At 34.4% G+C, this 22129-nt stretch overlaps 1 protein-coding gene across 4 annotated transcripts in view; it reads right to left on the bottom strand.

Moving 5' to 3' along the window:
- The window catches only part of MALRD1 (MAM and LDL receptor class A domain containing 1), a 208446-nt gene that overhangs the window by 55540 nt on the left and 130777 nt on the right, over positions 1-22129 (bottom strand). For all 4 annotated transcript variants that reach the window (XM_085227299.1, XM_085227300.1, XM_085227298.1 and 1 more), the window contains 4 exons: positions 18259-18387; positions 12469-12630; positions 9893-10050; positions 3443-3644 (listed from right to left, as the gene is read on the bottom strand). In XM_085227299.1, coding sequence (XP_085083425.1) covers positions 3443-3644; positions 9893-10050; positions 12469-12630; positions 18259-18387 — 651 coding nt within the window. The remainder of the gene's footprint in view (positions 1-3442; positions 3645-9892; positions 10051-12468; positions 12631-18258; positions 18388-22129) is intronic.

A 22129-nucleotide genomic window follows, 5' to 3' on the forward strand; every position in this document is an offset into this window, starting at 1 on the left:
TCTGCAACTTAGAGAATTCAGAGTTAAATGTCCTCTACAGAGCTTTTCCTCGTGATCTGATGTTGTACTATGTGCAGCTCTAGCACTTAACAATTCCAGAACATCGCAAGTTCAGACTTGGGGATGTTCAATTTCAGAGACAGATCACCAAATCCCTCTAAGCCTTTGGCATAATCTATCATGTCACACACACGCACACATGTAGAACCTTCAGCAAAACTTTTTGGGCTGTTAGATAAAAGTATGAATTATGCCTTTCTTATAAGACCCAGTGAAAGGAGATCTTTGTAAAGTGCCACAGTGCTTTACTAAGTTTAATGAAGAACTTGTAGTAGCAATCTACACTCTGCTGTGTTTTCATTATGAACATTCATCTGAGACTGTTTCTGTCAAAAAGATGTCTGTGGTAAAGTCCATTTCCTTTCAGCTTGAAATAAGAAAACACTCTGTTGTTCCTGCCCTTTGGGATCCTCTCCTCTTTACTCTTTTGGGTAAATACGGATATTAGGCAATGCCTAATTCTGCTTTTCTTAGGAGGTCAGTGGAAATTACTTTTGTTCTGAAGGAACTTCAAGACTAGGTCTGTCAGACACACATCTGCTGTGACACCTGAAACTAAAATATAGAGAAGTCTTGAAGAAATTCTAAGAGACAGAAGAAAACTTAAATATTACTTTTAATATTTAATATTTTAATTAAATTAATTAAATAATTAAAATATTTTAATATTACTTTTATAAGTTTCAATGCCTATATGAGAAAACATTGAACAGCTATTCTGCTTATGAAGATAAACTTAGATTCACGCAAGCATATATTTTGTTTTTACTAAAAAATTTGCTGGTATTAAAATGGGAAATTCAATTTTAAGGGAAAAAAAGTGGTGAATTACTATACTGAACCTACATGTGGCTTGGGAAGACCAAGTCAGAAACAGCTGGCAGTGCAGAACCCATCATGGGAATTAATGATCAGCGCTCTCCCAGGCATCCACAAATGGGCACTACTGGAGGCATGTTATACTAGATGGACCTTTTTTTTGCCCTGGTTAATAGAACTTCTTTGCAATATTAGCTCCTCTGGAAAGTAGGAAAGATCATCTGCAGCAGTAGATCATCTGTAGAGAACACAGAGTTTTGTGCAATTCTGCCATGATCAGATGACACAGAGGCAATGTACCCTATTTGTGTTTACTTCAAGCAGTACTATTTAGAAGTGAAAGTTCACAGAGAGATGTTAAAGAGGGGCTAATAGGGTTAGTGGAGAACTTCTCCACATGACAGTCTGCAGCAGAAGTCAGTGGTGATCGCCATGAGGCATAGCTTCTACCAATACACAATCTCCATAAGCTCAAATAATTTTTGCTTGGGTGATCTCTGGAATAGAGTACTGGTGGGAAATATAAAAACTTCACACACTATATCAGAAGAAAAGAGTGGTCCTTGAAATGTGGTAAGACTACCTCTCATTTACCAGTTAATTCTGAACCAAGTAAAATTTTGTGCCACTGGCAGCTGGCACTGCAGATTCCTCCATGCATGAGCATCAGCTAGAAGTTACTTCTGTAGTAAGCCAGGGACTAGTTTGATCACTCTTTGTTCAAACGTTAAGAAGTACTCTTGAATGTGAAGAAGTTCTCCTGTCTAATGAGGGTTGACTGCTTAAGAACAAATAAAAATCTCAGCTGAATTAGAGCTGCTGGTAATGCTTTATTGCTTAGAGCTCCCAGCCAGATAAAATGTGATCGCTTCTGTTTAGAAGTCTCAGGAAACCCAAAGTAATTAAAGAACAGATGAAAAATAATAATGCAGTGAGAGGAAAAAATATTCGGGAGCAAAGTTATCTCCTGAAAGAAAGAATATTACAGAAAACCTGTACTGCAGGTATACACACTTTCTCTGAACTAAGTCTTTGAATAAACATGAGGAGCAAAAATCAAAACAGGTCTGATGGTGTAGTAGATAAACGTTCCCACCAATTCTGTTAAAGCAAAATATTCTTGCTCAAATATCTGCAAGAATGGTATACTGAACTTTCTCTTTACACCGCAGTGATTTTGTACTATTTGTGGGTAATATTTTCAAATTTCACTGTCTCAATTTTTAAGTTAGTAATGAAAAATAGCATTTTGTCCAGAGCAGCTACACTTTGTTAGGCACTAGATTAAAGTGTCAGAGTTCAGCTCTTCTTCCTAAATAACTAAGGTTTATTTAATTACGCAGTTTTTCTGAAGTTCTTTTGCTTCTTTGCGAGCACAGACTGGGTGCACCCAGCCTAGGGTACAGACTAGGATAGGACTTTTCATAAAGCAATACAAAACTGCTAGAGAAACAAAAAATCAAAACACATGTAAGTAATAATATCTAGATATTATTTCTGATCTGTGGAGGAGATGATACATCGAGTCACAAACTTATCAGGAGATTGCCTTTGATTTTCTTAGAAACGGAGAAATACACAGCTGGAGCATCAACGAATACCCCCAGGTCTGTTTCCTCTACACAGTCTTCCAGCCACTGTGCCCCTGTCCTGTAAGGTTGCCTGGGGTAGGAATACATGCTTGTTCATAATAAACCATCAAAGTTCCATAAAAAATAGAAATTTGATTTATATATATTGTTGAAATAGAAGCCAAGGACTTGTTAATCCCAGGTACTCAAAATATATCATTTCAAAATTTCTACTTTGCTATATTACACATGTAAATGACTAAATATGTCTTAAGGTATAATTTGAAAAGGTTATTAACATGACGAGCACTTGTTTATGTACATGGTTTGCAGTTCATTATAATACATTCCAAAACAGTATTTTCAATTCCAAAACAGTAGCTAGCCTACTGGTTGGAAAATCAACTTTTTTTTCCAGATTGAGATCAAGTAAATGCCACCTATTTGAATATATATTTTATTTCAAATTTTAATCTCTGTGGGGTTAGTTCTTCAAGGAGCTGCTTAATCATCAAAATTAACAAAGCAGTGCATTGAATAGATTCACAACTAATTCATACACAGTCTGAATAGTAAGAGCAGTATAGATTTCTAGCTATTCAAGAACATTTTTATAACATCTGCATTAGAATTTGTTTATCTATAATCTTTTCTAGTTGCTCCATATGAATAAAGATTTATAGAGAAATCTTAGATTAGGAATGGTTTATATTCTTATTAAAATTTCTATTTGCACATAAATTTTAATATTTTTTTTCCTGATAATTTATCATATGTGGTATTTAATTTGCTGAGGACTTTCTTACAGAATGCATATGGCTTCATAAAGTATTAGAATTTAACTCATTTTCTTTACACAGTTTGATTCAGTTACTTTGTGTAGCAGAAGCCAGATCACACATATTTGAGATATTCAATGAAATACGCAATAAAAGTTTTCCTCTAGAGTCTAAAAATATACCAGTATTGTAAATACTTCTGTAATAACATACCTCCATCCACACATTCTAGGGTGAAAGAAATATCATCAAGAGCAAATTCTGTGGGTTCACTCTGCCCCACCTCAGCTTCAAAGGCAACTCTGAAAGGAGCATTACTGGAAAGGACCACATTTGCATACATCCATTTGTTTTCTTCATTTTTGCTAGAAGACCACATAAGAATATCCATTCCATGTTCTTCAACTGAGTATACCTGTTGACCAAGAAGTCCAAGAGATATAATTGACTCAGTGCTGAAGAAGAGACAGAGGAACATGTCTAGCCAGGGTAATACAGCTTTCTTGGTGAGGTACAAAAGTTATTAAATACTTTTGTTCATTCTAACTCAGCTGCAAGTAAAAAGCTACTCTGAACATAAATAAATAAACAAAGAGAATTGCTAAGAGAATCACTACTTGGAAAACCTACAGACTGTCTCATCATATAGAAGCTAAGGACTAAAGACCTAACCCAAATTTCATCTAACACTGAAGAAAAGACTAAGAATGTTCAAGAGATACCCTTTCATTTCTAAAATATGAACTTCTTAAAATTGATAGACTAGGTGAAGATTTTGGAGACATAGATGATCGGCTCAGTATTCAGCTTTAAAGCCTCTACTTTGGTACAATTAATTTATACTATGTTTCATGGTAAGTTAACCCAAACATATTTAGCAACAACAAATATAAAATAAAGAACATTACTGAAAGAAATAGGAATGACAACAAGTGAACTCACTGGTGAATTATTAATGTCATGCACAGGCTTCTGGAAATTATGTAGATAGCTGCGTTTCTCACACAGGTGTTCAAAATCCTCATACAATTTAAACCAAGGCCAGAAATAATGAAAAAGAGTTGGAGCAACGAAAGTCAGCATATTCCAACCATTCCAGCTGATAGTTATTTCTTTAAGAGACTGGAAATTTTAATTGTTATCCTCTCCTCCTCACACTTTGAACACCATCATTCTTACAAGTTTATAATCTAATTATTCATTAGTTGATCTGGTGGTTCATGTCTCTGCTTTACCATCCCACTTAAACAGTGGAACATGAAAAGAGTCCCACAAAATCTGAGACTCAAGAAAGTTATAAACTTAAATCCATACTAATGATATGCGTAATTAAATATCTTTGACTTTCCCAGCCAGCTTGGTGAGACAAGATAAAAATCCAAACTACATACTTTACAGAAGTTACTGCATTGACCAAAATATTTGTAATGACCGAACATAGTTGTACATTGTTTCTGTTTTGGAAGAGAGGTGAAGCAAGTGGACTATCATACAATAATCCAAATTAGTACCTAACATAACCAAGTTTGATGTATTACAGGACTGTGTTACAGCACTATCTAGCAACAGTCTTCCAAAAAGTTAAAAAGCATGCTGAGCAACACTGAGAAGTTTTGAGAAAAAATAGCTGAATTAAGCCATTAAAAAATGAAAAAAACTATTTGCATTCACAATATCAGGTTATAAGTCCTTAATAAGCTGAATCTCCCAATTAGACTAACTGCAGGCAAAGTCAAGGCTATGTTACAACATCTGTATGTATATCACATGGACCATTCACTGTTTCATCAATCATGAAATATTACAGTCTCATTACTGTAAATCTTTACAACACACAACAGTATTAGTGTGGTTTTAGTTATTACTGTGTCATGCAGTGACATTTTCTATTTTTTGAAGGCTAATACTGAGATAATAAAATTGCATTTGGTACACCTAATAGAAAAGTTTCATAGATGAACAAACAACTGTTGTGGGAAGAACCAAGCACTTTTGAAGACACTACTAGAATCTCTTTATTTGAAGGCTGTCTCATGGTTTAAAATCAGTTGTTTCTTTGTGTGCTTCATCATCAAGTTGGTAGCAGAGATTTTTCAAAGCATGCTACCTGCTTGAGCAGTTCTTTGTATGTACAGAGAACATACATCATGTCTACACGGAAACTGATCTCAAATGGAATACAAACTGCTTTGTACAAACAAGCCAGCTTAGAAATTTACGCTGAGTATGAAAAATAAACTCATCCTGAAATCTGCTATAAATGGCAGTGGGCCTGGGGTCAGCAAGTCAAAGCAGATCCAGAAAATACACTTTGATGACATCTGCTTCTGCCTGCATAGATGCAAGGTTAATTTCCTTTCCATGAGATATATATTAGATTTGCCATATAGAAAGGGTATGCAAATAGATAATTATTATGGATTAGTTAATATGTCATGTTAACTTTTGTGATTATGTCTCCTGTTAGAGTTTGCTTGAGTTTAAACCTGTTATATTGTTTGTCATAATAAAAATATGTGGAAACTAATAGATTTTAGTATACATCTCTGAACTGGTACACAGGAAATCTCAGATGAGCTCACACCTCTATTCTACTTCTCATGTACACTCTTGGGGAAATACTTAATTCCCACTTTCTGCTGCAGTGCTCCCGAATGCATTTACTTCACTTCTTCAAATCTTTATCCACTATTTAATCAAGAAAGTGGCTATCTTTCTCTATTCCTCTTAAAAATTGCAGCTGAAAATTCTGAAAAAAATATGTAATTTAGAATATATGGTAAATCAGATGAGATTACAACAGAGTTCATAAAAATGGTGTCTGTTTCTTTAGCTTGAGATATATATATCTCTCTCTCAGAGATAATGCCCACAGAAAGTAAAAGATGTCATGGTGTATCCTTCACCAAGGTTACTTTTGTCTCTGAAGTTTGAAGCATTTTTTGAGTTTATTTAGTGTACAGAAGACTTTTGCTTTTCAGAAAGATAAACATGGTACAATTGCCGAGTAAGGCTGACGTAGAATGAAGTGACAATAATCCTCACTTTCTGCTCAGCAGTGCTGGGTTAGTACATCTGTAAACATATGCAGAACATGAATGGTAGCAAAGCTCTCCAATGCCCTCGAAAGTTAGAGTGCTGTAATGCTTAGTGTCTTCAGAGATTTTCCAACACCTCCCTACACAGCAACATACAAATTGCACACAAGCTAGCCTAGCAGTGGAAATAATTTAAGAATTCAAAGAGGAAATAGCTAATAAAATGAATCTCACCCAACCAAACAATAACAGTAAAACTAAGTCTGCACCTTCAGTGAAAATCCTGTTGAATTACTATCTACCAGGCTGTGGAGAGCATGCTCAATCTAATTGTAAGCTAAATACTACCATTTTAATTTCAGTGTAACAAGCATATATTGACTAATTAGTCAGTTTGTACTGACACACTTTCTGAAGTTCACACACAGTCTAAATCACAAAGAACAGGAATCAGAAAAAATAGAGCCATCACTTCATTTACTGTGGAGTTAAAAGCTAAAGATGAAAATATCCCAGTACATACTTCATGGAGATTCTAAGAAGAATTTAGCATGATAATCTTTAAGAAGCAAATGCATGAAAGAAGCTATTATAGTTGCTACTTGGTCTTTCTCCAAGGTGCCTCTGCCAGCTGGTTCATTTGTAGTCCATATGTGAATGGCATTCTTTCACAAATCCCATTCCCCTGCCTTAAAATCATGACTCAGTTTTAATTCTCCACAGCATGTTCTCTGTGTTAGAGACTCCTTAATTCATCTTTTTCAGCTTCTTTTTCATTTTGAGGATAAGGAAAGTGTATGCACTTCTGAAGGTCACAAAATATAACCTGTAATTTTCTACTTAGTCATCAGCAGTGCTGTCTCATACCCTCATGCTGACTCTTCAAGAATCTTCTTGATCTTCCCTGACTCTAGCAGTTGTTATACAGGAAGGTACTATGTTCCATCTGGAAGGTTAATTAATTGGCTAATAACCAAGAAGTCAAAGTAACTCTGAAGAGTGTGTTCTCCCCATGTTACTACCTATCTACTCTTCTTAAATCACCAGCCTGGGAAGCAGGAGAATCTTGGGCAAGTCAACATATACTAGCAACAGAGAAGTGTCAGTTGAAAAAATGTACCACTGACTCCAGTGAATAAAGATGCTAAGTTTTCTACTCCATATCCTTAAGACCATGTCTTCCAACTCTGTTTGTTCCTTGGCAGTCATCATTGCACACCTTACTTGGATGTACAGGAAATACAGGAACAATGAAATTGTTTCTCTAAAGTCCATGAGCTGATTAGCAAAATAGAATCACCATTTACTGTTATACTGGAGAAACACTTGAAAAAGTGGTGCCTCTTTTTTGCCTTAAACATGAGTTTGAAGCAATTAAAATATAGCCATTTTTAGTAAAATTGAGCCATCCTACACAAAAATTTATTGCATCTCATTTCCTTTAGTATCAGCAAATATCAAGGCAGAAGACTGATATATTAGAATTATACTATCATTTCGGGAATTAACATTGGCTTTAATTCTCAACTTTTTTACAAACTCCTGGAATAAACTAATAGAAAAAGCATGCTGCAGTTTAATGAAAGCAGAATGCTTTCTGTCTCTCTGACAGATGAGCAATAGGATTGTCACTAGAATGCAATAGATGTTAAAATAACCTTGATTTCATGCTGCAATGTCTCTACTGTTTCATTTAAAACAACTAAACAGTTACCAAATGTGAAGAGAAATGTATTTTTTTAAATTTACATTTGCAGAATTTACACAATAAAAATTCTATATATTTAGAATTATTTCCTTTTCAGAATATATTAATTAATATATCAGACTAGTCCTGTGTTTAATGCTGAATAAATCAACTCTCAAAGGCTGTTGCCAATTACTTCTAAGAAAATCTTATGCTTTGTACTATATCATTGTGAAATAATTTTCTTCTCTTGCTGGCTAATAGTTGACTGATGTCCCAAAGCATTAGTACTCAGATCTTTTTAAAATAACATTCATTCTATCTTAATGCAAGAGGAGCTCTTGTGAATATTTTTACCTTTTTAAAGTTAATAACAATAATACCCTATGCTTTTGCTTTCCAGTAAAAAATTACAAAGTTTATGGTAATACAAATCTGTCACTGAAATGTGAATTTTGAATAAAGAAGAGAAAGTACTTTTAATTCTTCTTTCTCTAATCTCAATGAATGTTCCCTTTGTTGCAATAAAATAGAATTATTTCTATAACATTTTTTCTTGCTTTACATTATTTTGAGAAGCTCTACTACATCTACTTACATTGAGATATCCTTCATTTTTTCTTTCTTTTTACAGATGTAGTCATTTTAAACATTCATCTCTGTATATATTGTCTCTCTGCACTTTTCTTTTAATACAGATCTGACAAGAATGTTGCAGAAAGCTGTACATCAGATAATGCCTGTAACATCAGCTGTAGTAGTGACATTATTATATTCTAACACATTATTCATATTTCCTATTACAATTTGACTTTTTTCACCTCCACTGCCTGAGCAAAAGTCTTCACTGAGCTGTTGCTTTTTTCTTTCTTTTTTTTCCCCCTTCTCTCCTCCCCTCCCTTTTTCCTTTTGTTTAATCTTTTGAAATGTTTTTATTATTTAACTGATTATTGTTCCTTTTTATTATAGATGTTTTAATGTATTTCTACATAAAAAGCAATGCTGCTGATAGGAAAACTTATGTGCTGGATTAAGAAAATTCTTCATGGATCTCTTTTCTGAAATCAAAGTTAATCAAAGTTAACTACTTTGAAAGGGGTTTAAGAAAAAAAAGGAAAAAAGTAAAGCAGACTCTGGCTGGTGCCTAACCACATATAGAATTAATACATCTACTTATTTACTAATTCTAAGTGTTCTGCAATGATTGAAAAATTCCAGTTTAGAAACTCCTTAAATAAAAAATCTTGCCTACATTCTTGCATACTGAATTTAAAACAAATATTTCATGGATAATCTCAGTGTATTTCCATTACCAACACATCCAAAAGATAATCATTGTCTGCTTTTTACTTCGATTTAATCTGTAACTGCTCTTGACCTTTACCTGCTGTTCTATTTTCTTAATCTGAATGTGCAAAGTTTGAATATGTGGAGGAATAAATAATGTAAACTGAGAAGAATAATGGGTTTGAAGGCATGACATAATATTTTAAAAGCTGTGTTCAAATAATAAATTTACAAGCTTGTGGTATAAAAACTGCTAAAAAAAAATTATGATGAGCTATCACAGAATCAGAGATTCATAAAATCATAGGGTTTGGAAGGGACCATCTAGTCCAGCCACCTGCTAAAGTAGGTTCCCTAGAGTGGGAAGAGTACACAGAGTACACAGGAAAGAAGGTTTTAATAGTTTTTGATAGTGAAATAGGCAATGTTAATTCCTGTATATGTAGTAAAAGGACTGCAAGTGAAATTAAGACTAGAACAAAATCATTATTTTTAAAGTTGACTGAATTTTTTCATATATTGGTGTGATGAAAGTGGAGGTGAAGTATATCTAACAGCCTCTGAGATTTAGATTACTTCATACGCTGAAATTCAAACACTACTAATGAAGTATTGCTATAGTATGATTAGTGGAAGTGATTTTTCTCTTACCTTTAAGACTCCTCTTTGCCTAGAAGCAAACATCCAGAACCAAAATCTAACTCTGCAGACCCCAAGGCTGGCTGGGAAGAATTTGGTAGTGATTATCCTTGCTCTACTTCCTTCCTCCTGCGCAGTTGAGTTTACATACAAGAAGTGCTGTCCTTTACCTTAGTAAAAAAAGGTTAAAAACAGTTGCAGTTTTTAGCGCTACTTTATGCTGTAGGATAATCATTTTTACCACCTCAGGTGCTGTTATCTTTTACCACATGCATGTATACCCAGCCTCGGTTAGACAGAGATGTTAAACCTTTGCCTATTTCTGTTTATTACATTCAATATTAATATAACATTCTGCAGACTTCACTTTGCCTTTTCATCCTTGCTTAGATACTTGACTCATATCAGAGTAATAAATTTAAATCACGTTGCAAACACTGACACACATTCACAGATGCTGAAAAAGTCAGGAGGAGGTCCTGCTTATGAACTCCAAACATTACTGTCCCAAACTACCCAGCTCGTCTTTAATAGTATTCAGAAAGTCAGCCTATTCTTTTTGTTCCTCAATTACATAAATGTATGAAATACTGGAATGCGCTGGTACACAGAACTAGTAAGTCTACTTACAAAAGCTTACAGGCCTTAGAGAGCATTAGTTCAGAAAGAGAAATATTCATTTTGGATACCAGTCAAATGAAACCCAGAATTTGGATAATTGGTAATAAGTAGGGTCTATCAAAGAAATAATCTATTTCTATTGTTGCCTTTGAAGCAATCATTTTTGAAATGATTTTCAGATGGGTTTATCTAGGTGCTATGTCAAGCTTCAAACTTTTTCAGAAAACAAATTTTCTCAGTTGAGAAAAAAATATTTGAAAAACTGTAATTACATGGATATACCATATTATTCATAAATAGATTTATTCAAAATATTTGCATACTAAGGAATAAACTGTGAAAACAGGGTGTCTACCTCCTTGATAAATAATATGATATATGGCAAAATTATACACATAATAGGCAATGAAAGTTAAATAAATCTGCTTTTCCAGGTGTTGAAATCTGTGAGGTTGAGATGTTCTGCACTTGAATAGCTACATCCTTTGAGTGTTTAAATACCTCATGGATACTGTGGTAGAAGGTTGAAAGTGTCTTGTTTCTGAACAAGAGAAAAAATTACAATATGGAAATTTATGGAAATGAGAATTTTTAAAAGTGAAACCTGAATAAGCTGCACCGTGGCCAGATTGCATAATGTTACACAGTTGAAACATAGCTGTTATTTATCACTAAATGGTTTCGTGATAAACAGGGTTTATCTTCTGGAGACTGTACTAACACAGTAAGCTAGTTCTGTTAAACAGATGTAAAATTTTCAGAAATTAACATTCGAATGGATTGACAGATATTTCTGTACATAACAGGAAGTCAGTATCTGATCTGCTGGTAATTCTGACAAGAGATTCCTTTTCATTATAGCCAATGTGTAAATTTCTTGCTCACTTCATATACAAATAAATTACAAAAACAGGCAATTTTGTGAAAACATTTGCTGAAATTCCATTTTCCTTTATCTCCTCTTTTTATTATCTTTATTTTTCTTATGATTGCTAGGTAATTTCAAAGACGAAAAGATAACTCAATTGAATTAAAAGAACTGAAATGGAAAAATATATATTATATCTTATTGAAGAGCTGAAGGCTAGTGTTTCTTTTATCATTACACTGCATCAAAGGAAGAGCAAGAAAGCAAATCAGACTACTGATTTGCAAGGAACAGCTTGCCTGGAATAGGTGCATTAGTTTCTATCTCTGTCTGTTCCATCCCTTTTCAAGAGGAATGAACTTCCGCATTTACAGCCAATGGCGACACAGACTAGCATAGATATCTGCTTCTTCTAAAGTGACAAACTGTGATTGGTGGCAGTTAAGCATTTTCATCATGATCTGGCTAGCAGCTCCTGCAGCAGGTGTAGGATCTGGTAAATGAAAAGGAAAGATTAACGTGTAGGACAGAAATGGCCGCAGCCATGACATGCTGATGTCTTTGTTTAGTTTGGAATGTGAAACACCAAGAAAACTTAAAACATGGAGCTCATACTGATTAACACTTCAAAAGAAAAACTGTAGAGATTGTGACACTTCTACGTTGAATATAAAAAATTCTTTGCTCATAAGAAAAACTACAATAGGATTCCTAACCATTAAAATTTCTACAATACAACAAAGCAATTCTGAAATAAAGATTGGGATATTTATAGAAGAAATTAAATTTCTCTCAAGCCAAAATCAAGGAGAAAAGTTAAGACCCTACTTATGAATCTTAAGCATTTCACATGCATCCGCACAGACTCCTTAGCTGCTCTTGAAGGATCAATGAATAACTATATAGTAACTTATTATTACTGACAAAAATATCCTCTTTTTTTTTTTTTTTGTATTAAAATATTAGTATCTGTATCTTTCAAAAGTTTTCAAATGAACCCTTAATAAAATTTTTCATTGCTGACTTGTAAAAATATAGTGGTTTTGTAGAAGTATGTTGTACAGTTTTAAAAGAGTTCTGCTGTATCCCAGATGAATACCTGGTGTATGGTCTGCATCAGGACTCATTTTTCCAGTGACACCGCCACTGCTAACATTCCAGTCAAAGTCATCCCCACGATCTTGTGTTAATCCACATACTGTTGTCCATTCTTGCTCTTGTGTTTCAAAGTTACAACTTCCAGGAATGCTTGTGTAGTAACCTGAAAATATAGAAAGCAGTAAATTATCATCTCAGTTCTACAAGAATGCAATGGACGTACTGAAAATGGTAATGGAGAGGATTCTATTTTACTAATGTCATGATTCCCTGTTTTCCCATAAGCGGACACAAATAATATGTTAATGATGAGAACCAAACAACCAACAAAAACAAACAACAAGAACAACAACAAAACACAAAACCCATCATCCATTTCTTCCTGGACAAGTAGAAACAATTGTTGAAGACATATCCCCAGGAAAATCTTGTGGACAAATTGATAACTTCCCCAATTTTAGCTGTTATTCAAGATGAATAAACAGAATGATGTGCAGCAAAATCTGAAGTAAAACTGAACTCTAGCCCAGTGGTGGTTTTCATGAACATAGGTTGGATCACTCTTGTTACTGTTACCTGTGAAGGCAGCTTTATGATGAGACAGAAGTTCCAGACATTAGGACACTGGACTGAATTAAAAAGATCACTGCTAAACTTTCTGTTTCTAGATCTGTCACTTATTTTTCAAGTGACTTTTGAGGAACAATTAGTCAACAAAATTGTACAAATGCTGTGGAAGAGATTATTCAAATGCTATCAGAAATTCTACTTTTGCTAACGAAAAATCTTTTCCTTAGTTACAATTGTTCTTTGATTGCCATACCCAAGAGCCGAATTTTCCAAGAGCAAATTTTTCAGTTTTTTCAGGTTAGAATTTGAGCAGGGTCAGCTACCTGACTGCAAATTGAGAGCACATTTTGTCTGTAAAAGACTCTGAGGAAAGGTTTAAATTATTAGCCATCAGAACCAGTCATGCATTTCAGAGGCAGGTCTGACTGTAACTATTTCAGACCTCCAGATTTAAAGATTTGGAGTGTATTTCTTGATGTAGAACTATACTACAACATTAAAATACAATTATTTATGTACCACTGTATAGATATAACAAATGTAGATAGAAAAAAAATACATATAAAAAGTAAGCTTAATTTTTAGTCATCTGATAGTTTTTTTTCCTATTTCCTGCTTTGATGCTACCAGAAAAAAATGTTGCCATTTTTCTTTGCAAACATAACTTATCACTGTCATAAATCTGTTTTGTCTGACCAAAATCTGCACACATGTTCACTGTAACCCCTTTGGTCTCTCAGTAAAAAAATGACTAGGACGAAAAAAAGAATAATTTTGATCAAACCTTTATCTCACTGGATGCTAGGAGAAGGATCTGTACTGTACTCTTACTAAGCATGAGAGAGCTGGGACTTTTCAGCCCAAAGTAGAGCAGCACAGTAGGTGTCAGTGTGTATAAAAACTTGCTGTGAGAGTGTAAAGAAAACAAAGCCAGACTCTTCTCAATGGTGTCCCATCTCAGGAAAAGGTGTAATAAGAATAAGTTAAAAAAACAGGAAATTTTGTTTAAAGACCAAAAAACCTACTTCTTAATTTTTTATATTTTACTGTTGGGCTTGTCAAGCACTGGCTCAAATTGCTCACAGAAGTTGTGTAGTCTCCCCTTTTAAAAACATAATTTCTAAAATATGTCTTAACCTATTCTAAATATCACTTTCACAGCCCTGGATGAATTCCTTAGTGTACACTATTTTGAGCAGGATGTTGGACTAGATCTGCAGAAGTGCTTTCCAACCCAAATCATTCTGTTAGAGCTGTTTGCAGATTGGCCTTTGGGAATTGTGAAAGGAATACACAAATACACTGAGCAACAACATTGACACTGCATTACAAACTTAATGGAAACTAAGTAAAGCATAACTTTACCACTAAATAGCTTTTCATGCAGTTAGGGCAAAGGAGAGAACCCATTAATCTCAACAGCAAGTACAATTTTCTCATATAGTTCTAACAAGATCAAAGTACAAATGTATTTAGAATTTATACTATTCATAGTAGATTGCCTGACTCCAGGAATTTTACCCTAACATCTTTAACAGTACATTTTGAATGCAATTATTAATAAATATTTATGAACAATATTTACAGCGTTGATGGAGTCTTCTGATACATATTTTTTATTTTAGGGGTAAACAGAATCTACTTAGAAGCCATCAGATGATTGTTCCATTTATCTGAAAAATTGCTTTCATTTCAATAATTCAAGCACTTCTCTAGTTGGTTCATCAATGCTGAATTTTGCTATTAATCAAACCTGGGTGTATAATTGAATGCAGTTCATGAAAATTGAAACTGCTTTCAAGTGTGCTTTTTCACCTCAGTACTTCCAAAGGGTTATCGAAAGAGAATGAAAATTTGCTAGATTGCCTGACTGAATGGAACAAGGCATAGAGAAAGTAATTTTTGTGAGTTTATGTTTTGTTTTGTTTTTTTTTAAAGACTCTATTAGGCTACATGGATACAATTCATTCTACTTAGATTCTGTTGTAAATCCTGCACAGAGGAATTGCTTTTGAGTAGATTGTGGCCCATTGGCTTATTTGGAGTTATACTGGTACAAATCTATAGTAGAATGTGAAATGAGTTTGGACCTTGAGCTCTGAGAAAAGGAGAAAACTGTAGATAAATGTGAACATAACCACATGCACCGTAGCAGGTTTGAGCACACAGATCTTTGTGGCTACTCTGCACTTTTTTTCCCCTCCTTGTGTATGAGTGCAATTAAGCAGCTTTTGTTGCCTTTTTCTTTAAAAATGAATTTCTAAACTGGAGTGTTACTCCAAAATAATGCCTTCTATTTATTTTCATAGAAACTGCAACAGGTACAATGTGCACAATAATGCTATTGGATAGAGCAAATTCTCATCTACAAAACACTGTTTTTCAGCATAGTTACATTGGCTATGCATTTCCACCAGTCATGAATGAGAGTCTGTATGCTGCCCTTGTAAAAATCTGCACAAGCAGAGGTGACCCACTGTCGCTGTTCTACTGATGAAATGCACCACTCACTGCTCCTTACTGAGCTCACATCCACTGTTTGGTGTCCATAAACGTTCAGCAAGCATCAATGAATGTCACTGAGTGGAATTTAATTCCACATCTTTGTTTCATACACACTTCCATGTCAGACTCCATTCTGTCAGACTGCCTCTCTGCTGCCATCTGTCACATGGCAACAACATATAACAGGATATTGGTGGGGAGTTTAATCACTATGGTATACCAACAACATCCACCTCAGACATTGTGGGCCAACGTAATAAAATAGGAGACATTTCTTTCAGAGAAGCCCATATACATACTGCTTAAGTGGATCAACTTCATAATCATAAATATACTGTGGACAATGTTTTCAAAGCAGATATCAGGTAGCTAGTGGCTAAAAAAAAAAATTAAAAAAAAATTTGGTATCATTTTCTGAGGGACTGAAGATTAAAAAAAAAAATAAAAAATTATCTATTGCCCACTAATGATGTTTATTCAATTCTGTAGGATATATGCTTAGGGAAAGGTGTGTTTATACAAATATCAGACCTCATCTGTAAGAACTAAGATGTATCAGACAAGGCAATATTATACCTGAAGCTTATCTAGGTATTCTGTATACCAGATTAGAGTATCTCTGTTCCTCAGCAACAGCAAGACCTAAGAGTAAAAACAGTTTTTCGAGACCACATCTTTTCCATCTATTGTCTTGATTTCCAACTATAAAAGGATATTTCAAACAATTTATTTAAAGTGAATATCTGTTTGTTTTTCTCTCTCTCTCACTCTTTTTTTTTTTTTTTTAAATTGCTTTGGAGGTCTTCTGAGGTATTGCAAATACTATGTTGCTTTACTGTGATCCAGTATCAGGTACATCCTGAAATTCTGCCACCTATATTGGCGGAATTGGTGAAAAAGAATCATAGAATCATAGTATCCATATCCCAAGTTGGAAGGGACCCACAAGGATCATCAAGTCCAACTCCTGGACAGGACCTACACAGGACCACCCAAAATAACCAAACCCTAAGTCTGAGAGTGGTGTCCCAACTCCCTGAATGACAGGAGCTTGGGGCTTTTTGTACAGAGGTGCCCAAAATTGCACACAGAACTCAAGATGAGGCCACATTTAGAAAAAAAAGAAAAGGAAGTTGATGCTATTACAGCACCTGCAAGAAACAGAAGAAATCTCCCTCTAAGGAAACTCCTATATCCTCTAAAAATATTTTCTGAATAAATCGAGTTCCTCAATAGTTTTCTGAGTATCATTAGAATGCTGTTTATTTTGGACAGCAGTTCAACCTTAACTGGGTATCTGTTGGATCTGTAAAATGTTGAAAGATTAAGTTAACTGTGTATTTGTATAAACTGTATTTACTTTGTACAATAACTGAAAATAATACGAATACTATATACAAGAAATATGATTTGTCCTGCTTTTTTTTTTTTTTTTTTTTTTTAAACAAGTTGAAAATTATGGCCTTTTAAAGCTAATTTTTCATTTACATGAATATTGTTCACAGAAAATCACTGGAGCACAAAGCACAGGAGGAAGTAGCAACTGGAAAGAGAGAAGTTCCAAGTTATACTCCTGCAGTTACAACTTCGTGTAGGGTTGTAAATCTACACTCTGGCTAAAACAGTGTAATTTACACAATTGGATAAAGGGTCATTGTTTCTGTACCCTGTCCAGTCAAAAGCATTTAGCAGCCACATGAGAGCAAACACCTTTGATTTTCAAGGGAGCACCCAGTGTTGCTGGACTTCAGCTTGGACTTCAACACAGTATCAAAAATGAATCCATGTATGTGATGCATTTACTTTCGCTACCTATCAAGATTGCTTTTGACCATATGTGCAGTATGGTAGATTTGGTACTGAAGCTTAAAGATAAAGAATTAGATTTATTACTGAATTGCATAGACTGTTTAAGCTTTCTTCTCCATATGTTCTAGTTTGGAGAGTGACAATCAATAAACAAAGAACTGAAGCAAGAAAAAGGGTGCAAAGATTTACTGCTTTTGAATTTCAAAGGTGAATTGAAAATGCTGTTAAACTGATCCAGAGTTTCAAAATTGAGTTGTGTCCTTCTGTCTCAAATAGTGTTAGCAAAGAATACCTGTAGGCAAATTTTGCCTCAGCCTTCACGAGGATTCAAAAAATATAAACAGACTGGGTTTTCTCCAACTGCTCTATAATAATGTAAAGGAAGAAAAGGTATCATCTCTCTGCAGTCACATCAGGAACAAAGAACAATGAATACATGGTAGCAACATAAATTAGATTGCAAATATAGGATTAATCTGAAAGATGGGCTTGTTTTTACATAACTGCTTTTTATAACAGAATCTGTTATTGTACATTATTTTGTTTATTTGTATATTTTTATTCAATATTGACAGCTCAAAATGCTTTCAGTTCAATAAATTAGTTTGTGTTCAGAGATAATTTAAATTGTAATCTAGTGATTTTATTTCTTAAATATAACTGTTCATTTTTTTTTATTTCTAGATAAACTTTGTAATGAGCAGGCTATACTTTTGTGCCTAAACCACACTTCTTGTGAGTAAGTGTCTAGGAGGATCTGAAAATGTCAGACCTTCTGTGCTGGAGGAGTAGGCAACTTGCTTGTAATTATCCTCTGAACAGTTGCATGAATCCACTTGAATTATGCTAGAAATTAGAAGTTATAATTTTAACTGGAGGTAGCATTAACACACAACGAGATACTTACTGCAGTCAACCTCATCTGATAGGTCTTCACAGTCTGGTTTATAGTCACAGACAAGTTGAGATTCTATGCAATCCTCATTCAAACACATAAAATCTGTGAAGGCAGGGCATTCCCTGGGATTCTCTCCAGCTGAAACCAACAGGACATTTATATCAATGTTATAATTAAATCATGTATGCTGTGTATTAAATCAAGTATGATCTTTTTTAATTTTTTATCTATTACACATTGTGACTTTAGTGCTTTACTGCTTCCAACAGAAGTTATTTGGTCCCACTCTTTTAATGGTGCATCATGCATGCCCAGACTACAGTCTTGGTCTGTCCCAGAGCTTGCAGGAAGAATGTTTTGCCTGGAAAGAAATTCACATCAGCGTGAACATGACTGTTTCTCTCCATGTTTGTTGTGTATGTTCCTTAAAATAGAATCCATGAGATGTTAAAAAGCAGGTAAGTTATCCATTAACGATTTAACCTAACTTTTAGAAAATCACAAAAACCCTAAATAATTGAGACTGATAGAGACCACTTCAGATATCTAGGTCATACCCCTGCTTGAGTAGATTAGCTAGAGTAGGTTGTAGAGTAGGTTCAATTGACTTTTGAATATCTCTATGGATGGAAACTCCACAACCTCTCTAGGCAAACTGTGCCTGTGTTTGAACATCCTCATAGTAAGAAAGTGTTTTCTTGTATTCAGATGGAATTTCTGGGTTTTTAATCCATGCCCATTGCCTCATGTCCTGTCAATGGGAGCTGCTGAAAAGAATTCAGCTCCCTTTCTTCCATTCCTTTCCATAAACTGGAAATAATAGATCAGAAAACCAATTTACTTCCTTAAGTCACTGTAACTTAAATTGCTTAACAATATACATTTTGTAAAGATAGAACCATTGGGGCACAATAATTTTTCACATTTTATTTACTGCATGTGACATAAGTACATTATCACCACGTAGAAAAGATATTGAAAATCCATGGATTCTTACTGACTGCATTCTTTACCTTACCTGCTTTTACCTTTAATCAAGCAGCAAGACAATGTAGTGTTGCCCTATCATTTATTTTTAGCACATAATATTAGTTAGTGCAGTTTTTTTTTACAATGAACTTTACAGGCCTGCAAGCGTACCAGAATCTAGCATTTAAGACAATTCATTTCTTAGCTTACCCTAAAATAAAAGATGTAATCCATTTATAGTTCTAATGAAAATTGTATCCCTACTAGTGAAAATGACGAAGTCCAAACGCAGAATCACATGTCTGTTACTTTTATCTTTCTGCAGTAAGACCTTATTCCCATATCATTTTCAGGAATACCATGATAGATACTCTGACAGAGACTTTGACAGAGATAAAAATAAAATCTCTGGTATGAATTAACATACCAGCATCTGCTCAACATCTTCAAACGAAATAAATAATCTAAATTCTGTTCAACAATTCCTGCTGTGGTATTAAAAGTCACCTTCCCCGAGTACATAATCATTCTATCCTAAATTCCTACACTAGATAAAAACTAAATCAAAACAATAAATACTGTCTTTTGAACAACAAAAAAACTTTAACATCAAGAAGTAACCAAACAGAAGTTTGTGGGGAATTCTCTAGACTCACAGGACACGCTAGAGACATAACAGCACACCAATGTGGTTAAAAACTATTAGTCTGAGGGTATATCATAGCATCTGACGTATGCAATTAATCTCCCATCTCTCTCAATTTGGCCTTATGGTGGCACCAGAGAAAGTGCAACGCACCTTTCCTATGTTATATCTGGGTTGGAAATAATTAGATGCTATACAAAAACATACAAAAAACAAAAACAAAGCAAAACAAAACAAAACCTCATACAGCAAATAATTTGAAATTACTCATAAATTAAAAATTAATTATTATTATTGTGGCATAGAAAAACAGTAATATCTATTTATTTTATTTTCTATTGAAACTGAACATTTACTCAAAACTTGAATATCACAAGAAACTAACACTGGACAGATTTTAGATAAGTAGGAACTACTAACTGCATGTTATGCTAATCCCTAAGCCAAATGAAATGGAAGTAATTGAAAAACAAAATACATACAACAGGATATCATTTTTCAATGTGGTAAAATGTGGAATGATGCAGAAAAAGAGCCCTAGTCTTTTAAGTAGCTTTTAGGAGACTAATGGAATTGGCTTGGCTTGTAGATAACTAAATCCTACAAAAGAAGCGTGACATGCATTTATGTGCAGCCACATTTTTTCCTAAATATTTTGTTTAATATAGCCAAATTCTCAATGTACCAGCAAAGACAAAAGTGTCCCTCCTAAGAATATATGTGTGTTTGTATATATATAGAAAAAAAGCAACATGGACATGAACAAACACACGCATACCACATTTTAACTCTTATCTGGATTCATGGCAAGGTATATATTTACATTTCTCCATTTTTTATCTTTAAATTATCTGTGAAAGACTAGCTCACGAATTACTCTGGAAGTGTGCAGGCATGACAAGATTCAAGATAGTTGATAAATACATCCATGTCAACTCAGAAACTTTTCTTCCATTACCAGGAAGAAGATTACATACTAAAGAACACTTGAAAATGGACTTCTTTTCTTTGTATTTGCTAGTAGAGGACAGAGAATACAACACTCTTCTTTTACAAAGTTGTGTCAGATTTATAACATTTCTCTTCCCTCTTTCATAATATCTGAAAAAAATGTTGCTGAAAATATTACTCAGTGAACATTACTCTTCAAGTTTCACCCTTCTCTTAAATTAAAATGTATGAATTATAAGCTCCTAGAAGGATTAATTAGACCAGCAACTCAACTATATTCAGTACTATGAAGTTCAGCATTTATGATACACAATTTTCATCAGGCTTGTCATTTGCTTAACCCAACTGTTCAATACGCTTTTCTACATGACTTTTTATATAACATTAAAGCTCCATTAGCAAACTCATCAATAATGCTTCTGTCTATGAATGACCTTGGCAATCTTCTGCAGGGAAAAGTAGAAGAAAAGTTCCTACTGATGCAAGCTAAATATAGTTTCAAAGAAGGTTCTATTGGAATTCAAAAAACCATTGGGAATTCTACTTAACGTATTTTTCATTGAAAAAGCCTGATTTCATTTGAAGATATGCATTGTTTCCGACATAAATAGCTGATCTAACATATTATATTAACTCCAGAGAGAGAATTTTGCCTGCAAATACAAAATTCTGTTCAGTCGTTTTCCTAAAGATGCTCAAGGTAAGTAGGAGTTTGGTGACTAAGGTCACCAAATAACTGGAAGAATAAAAATGCATCCATAGTTCTGCAAATATAGAACTGACTCTGGTTTAAGCAATAGAACAGATTAAACATAAATAAGTATTTTCAATTTCTAATACTGACATAATGGAGCATAAGAACACACACCAAACAAGGACAAGATTTTGTAGTACTGCATCCAGATGAGTCCTCAGTACAGGACAGATTGTACCTTTTGGAGGTCTCCAGAGGAGGGCCACAGAAATGATCCCAGGGATGGAACACCTCCACTATGAGGACAGGCTGAGAGAGCTGGGGCTGTACAGCCTGGAGAAGGGAGACCTAAAAGTGGCCTTTCAGTATCTACAGGGGGGCTGTAAGAAAGAAGGGAAAGACTCTTTAGCAGGGTCTGTTGCAATAGGACAGGAGGAAACCTTTTCAAACTAAAAGAGGGGAGATTCACACAGGATTTAAGAAAAAAGTATGGGTTGTATGTCACTGAAATAGATTGCCCACAGAAGTGATGGATGCCCTGTTCTTGGAAACACAAGGTCAGGACGGGGCTGTGAGCACTTGTATGCGTCCCTGTTCATCGCATAGATGACCTTTAAATG

This window comes from Meleagris gallopavo, chromosome 6 (genome assembly GCF_905368555.1).
Source record: "Meleagris gallopavo chromosome 6, MGAL_WU_HG_1.1, whole genome shotgun sequence".
In the NCBI taxonomy this organism is placed as follows: domain Eukaryota; kingdom Metazoa; phylum Chordata; class Aves; order Galliformes; family Phasianidae; genus Meleagris; species Meleagris gallopavo.